This window comes from Aquarana catesbeiana, linkage group LG13 (assembly GCF_042186555.1).
Source record: "Aquarana catesbeiana isolate 2022-GZ linkage group LG13, ASM4218655v1, whole genome shotgun sequence".
Taxonomy (NCBI): Eukaryota; Metazoa; Chordata; class Amphibia; order Anura; family Ranidae; genus Aquarana; species Aquarana catesbeiana.
In genome coordinates this window covers 42,955,110-42,957,988 of record NC_133336.1, presented here as the reverse complement: position 1 = coordinate 42,957,988, position 2,879 = coordinate 42,955,110, and the positions used below count along the sequence as shown (strand labels likewise).

Here is a 2,879-nt window from a genome sequence, read left to right as displayed (position 1 = left end):
CCCATAGTCTTGTATAGCAGTATCCTCTCCACCACTCTCCCTCTAACCCAGGGGTCTCTAAACTTTGTAAACATAAGGCGTAGTGGGAGGAATAGTTCCTCACCATTGGTGTCAGTGGGAGGAATACTGTCCCTTATCAGTGTGAGAAATAGTGTCCCAAGGGCCGGATAAAGGCAAGCAAAGGGCCGCATTGGACCGCAGTTTGGAGACCACTGCTCTAACCCGACACTAACCTTTCCAGTAACCTAACCCTATTATTCACATTCTCCCTCTATCCCTATTCCTTAACACTATACTTAACAAAAACCTTTCCTGTAATCTCAACACTATTCTTTATGCATTCTTCACACGTCTATCCCTAACAATAATCTTCCCATAACTTAACTCATTCCTGATCACTAACCCTTCCTCTATCCCTAACAGTAATTTTCCCGGTAACCATACCCTGTCTCTCATACAAACTCTTCCTTTATTCCTAAAACTATCTCCAACAGTAACTTTTCCTCTAATCTAACTCTATTCCTCATACCAACCCTTCCTCTATCTCTGTCCCTTCTCTATAACCTAACATCATTCCAAAAATTAACCTTCCTTGTAGCCTAAAACTAACCCTTTCTCTAACCCTAACCCTATCCCTCAGGCTAACCTTTCCTCAATCCCTAACACTATCCCCCACACTAACCCTTCCTCTATTCCTAACACTATCCCCCACACTAACCCTTCCTCTATTCCTAACACTATCCTTCACACTAACCCTTCCTCTATCCCCAATGCTATCCCTCACAATAACCCTTTCCCAATGCCTAACCTTATCCCTCATACTAACCCTTCATCTATTCCTAACCCTATCCCTCACACTAACCCTTTCTCAATGCCTAACACTATCCCTCACAGTAACCCTTCCTCAATCCCTAACCCTATCCCTCACACTTACCCTTCCTCTATCCCTAACCCTATCCCTCATGCTAACCCTTCCTTAATCCCTAACCCTACCCTTCACACTAATGCCGCGTACACATGAGAGGACTTTTCGACCGGACTGGTCCGACGGACTATCCGACTGACTTTCGGCGGACTCCCAATGGACTTTCCCCACGAACGGGCTTGCCTACACACGATCACACCAAAGTCCGACGGATTCATACGTGATGACGTACGACCGGACTAAAATAAGGAAGTTGATAACCAGTAGCCAATAGCTGCCCTAGCGTCGGTTTTCGTCCGTCGGACTAGCATACAGACGAGCGGACTTTTCGATAGGAACTGGGTCCGGCGGAGTTCCGACGTAAAGATTTGAAACACGTTCCAAATCTAAAGTCCTTCAGATTTTTGACCGAAAAAGTCCGCTGCAGGTCCGATGAAGCCCACACACGGTCGAATTGTCCGCCGGACTTGGTCCGTCGGACCAGTCTGGTCGAAAAGTCTGCTCATGCATAACCCTTCCTCTATCCCTAACCCTATCCCTCACACTAACCCTTCCTCAATCCCTAACACTGTCCTTCTCACTAGCCCTTCCTCTATCCATAACACTATCCCTCACACTAACCCTTCCTCAATGCCTAACCCTATCCTTCACACTAACCCTTCCTCAATGCCTAACCCTATCCCTCACACTAACCCTTCCTCAATGCCTAACCCTATCCCTCACACTAACCCTTCCTCAATGCCTAACCCTATCCCTCACACTAACCCTTCCTCAATGCCTAACCCTATCCCTCACACTAACCCTTCCTCAATGCCTAACCCTATCCTTCACACTAACCCTTCCTCAATGCCTAACCCTATCCTTCACACTAACCCTTCCTCAATGCCTAACCCTATCCCTCACACTAACCCTTCCTCAATGCCTAACCCTATCCCTCACACTAACCCTTCCTCAATGCCTAACCCTATCCCTCACACTAACCCTTCCTCAATGCCTAACCCTATCCCTCACACTAACCCTTCCTCAATGCCTAACCCTATCCCTCACACTAACCCTTCCTCAATGCCTAACCCTATCCCTCACACTAACCCTTCCTCAATGCCTAACCCTATCCCTCACACTAACCCTTCCTCAATGCCTAACCCTATCCCTCACACTAACCCTTCCTCAATGCCTAACCCTATCCCTCACACTAACCCTTCCTCAATGCTTAACTTTATCCCTCACACTAACTTTTCCTCTATGCCTAACACTGTCCCTCACCCTAACTCCCCCTCAATCCCTAGCCCTGTCCCTCACATTAACCTTTCCTCAATCCCTAACCCTATCCCTCACACTGGAGGTGTCGGATGATGAAGCATCTGGGGGAAGCTGTAGTGCTAGAGCGGGGTGAAGATTGCATAGGAGCATCAAACTCATCTAGTGATTTCTGCCCCTGCCTGCCCCTAGCTTCCCCCATGCGCCTGTGTGAATGCAAATGACAGGGTCACTTTAATTCTGTAACAATGCTTTAACGCTTTAATGCAGAAAATAGTATAGCTAAAATAAAATATTTAAAATACAATAAATGCCACCGCCACTTTGTTTTAATCTCTATTGAATATCATTCATCCCTGGCTGTGTGCTGAGCCCGTGTACCATGTGACCTACATTCCTGACCTCTTTCCCTAATGATGCAGATTAGAAAATGTGTAGAATCTCAGCTGGTTGTCACTCTTACTTGTATTACACGGCTAGGGGACTTCAATAGGCAGTGTCAGTGACTGACTACACGGTGAGCTGGTTACCTGGCCTTTCAAGTGACGCTCCACATTTCCACCCCAGAAAAAAAAAAAAAGGAAAATCCTAGAAACCTTTCATATGTTCATACCTATCATATAGATATATGGCAAAGGAGAACTTCAGTCACTGTAAATACCAAGTGAAATGTTATATAATATCAGGATGTGTGAAT

At 46.2% G+C, this 2,879-nt stretch overlaps 1 protein-coding gene across 1 annotated transcript; it reads left to right on the top strand.

The window, feature by feature from the left end:
* The first annotated feature begins 770 nt into the window (after window positions 1-770).
* On the top strand, window positions 771-2,318 carry LOC141116531 (uncharacterized). The gene is made up of 2 exons (XM_073608931.1): window positions 771-972; window positions 1,435-2,318. Exons 1-2 carry the CDS (start codon window positions 771-773, stop codon window positions 2,316-2,318), a joined length of 1,086 nt encoding a protein of 361 aa, XP_073465032.1.
* Window positions 2,319-2,879: the final 561 nt, after the last annotated feature.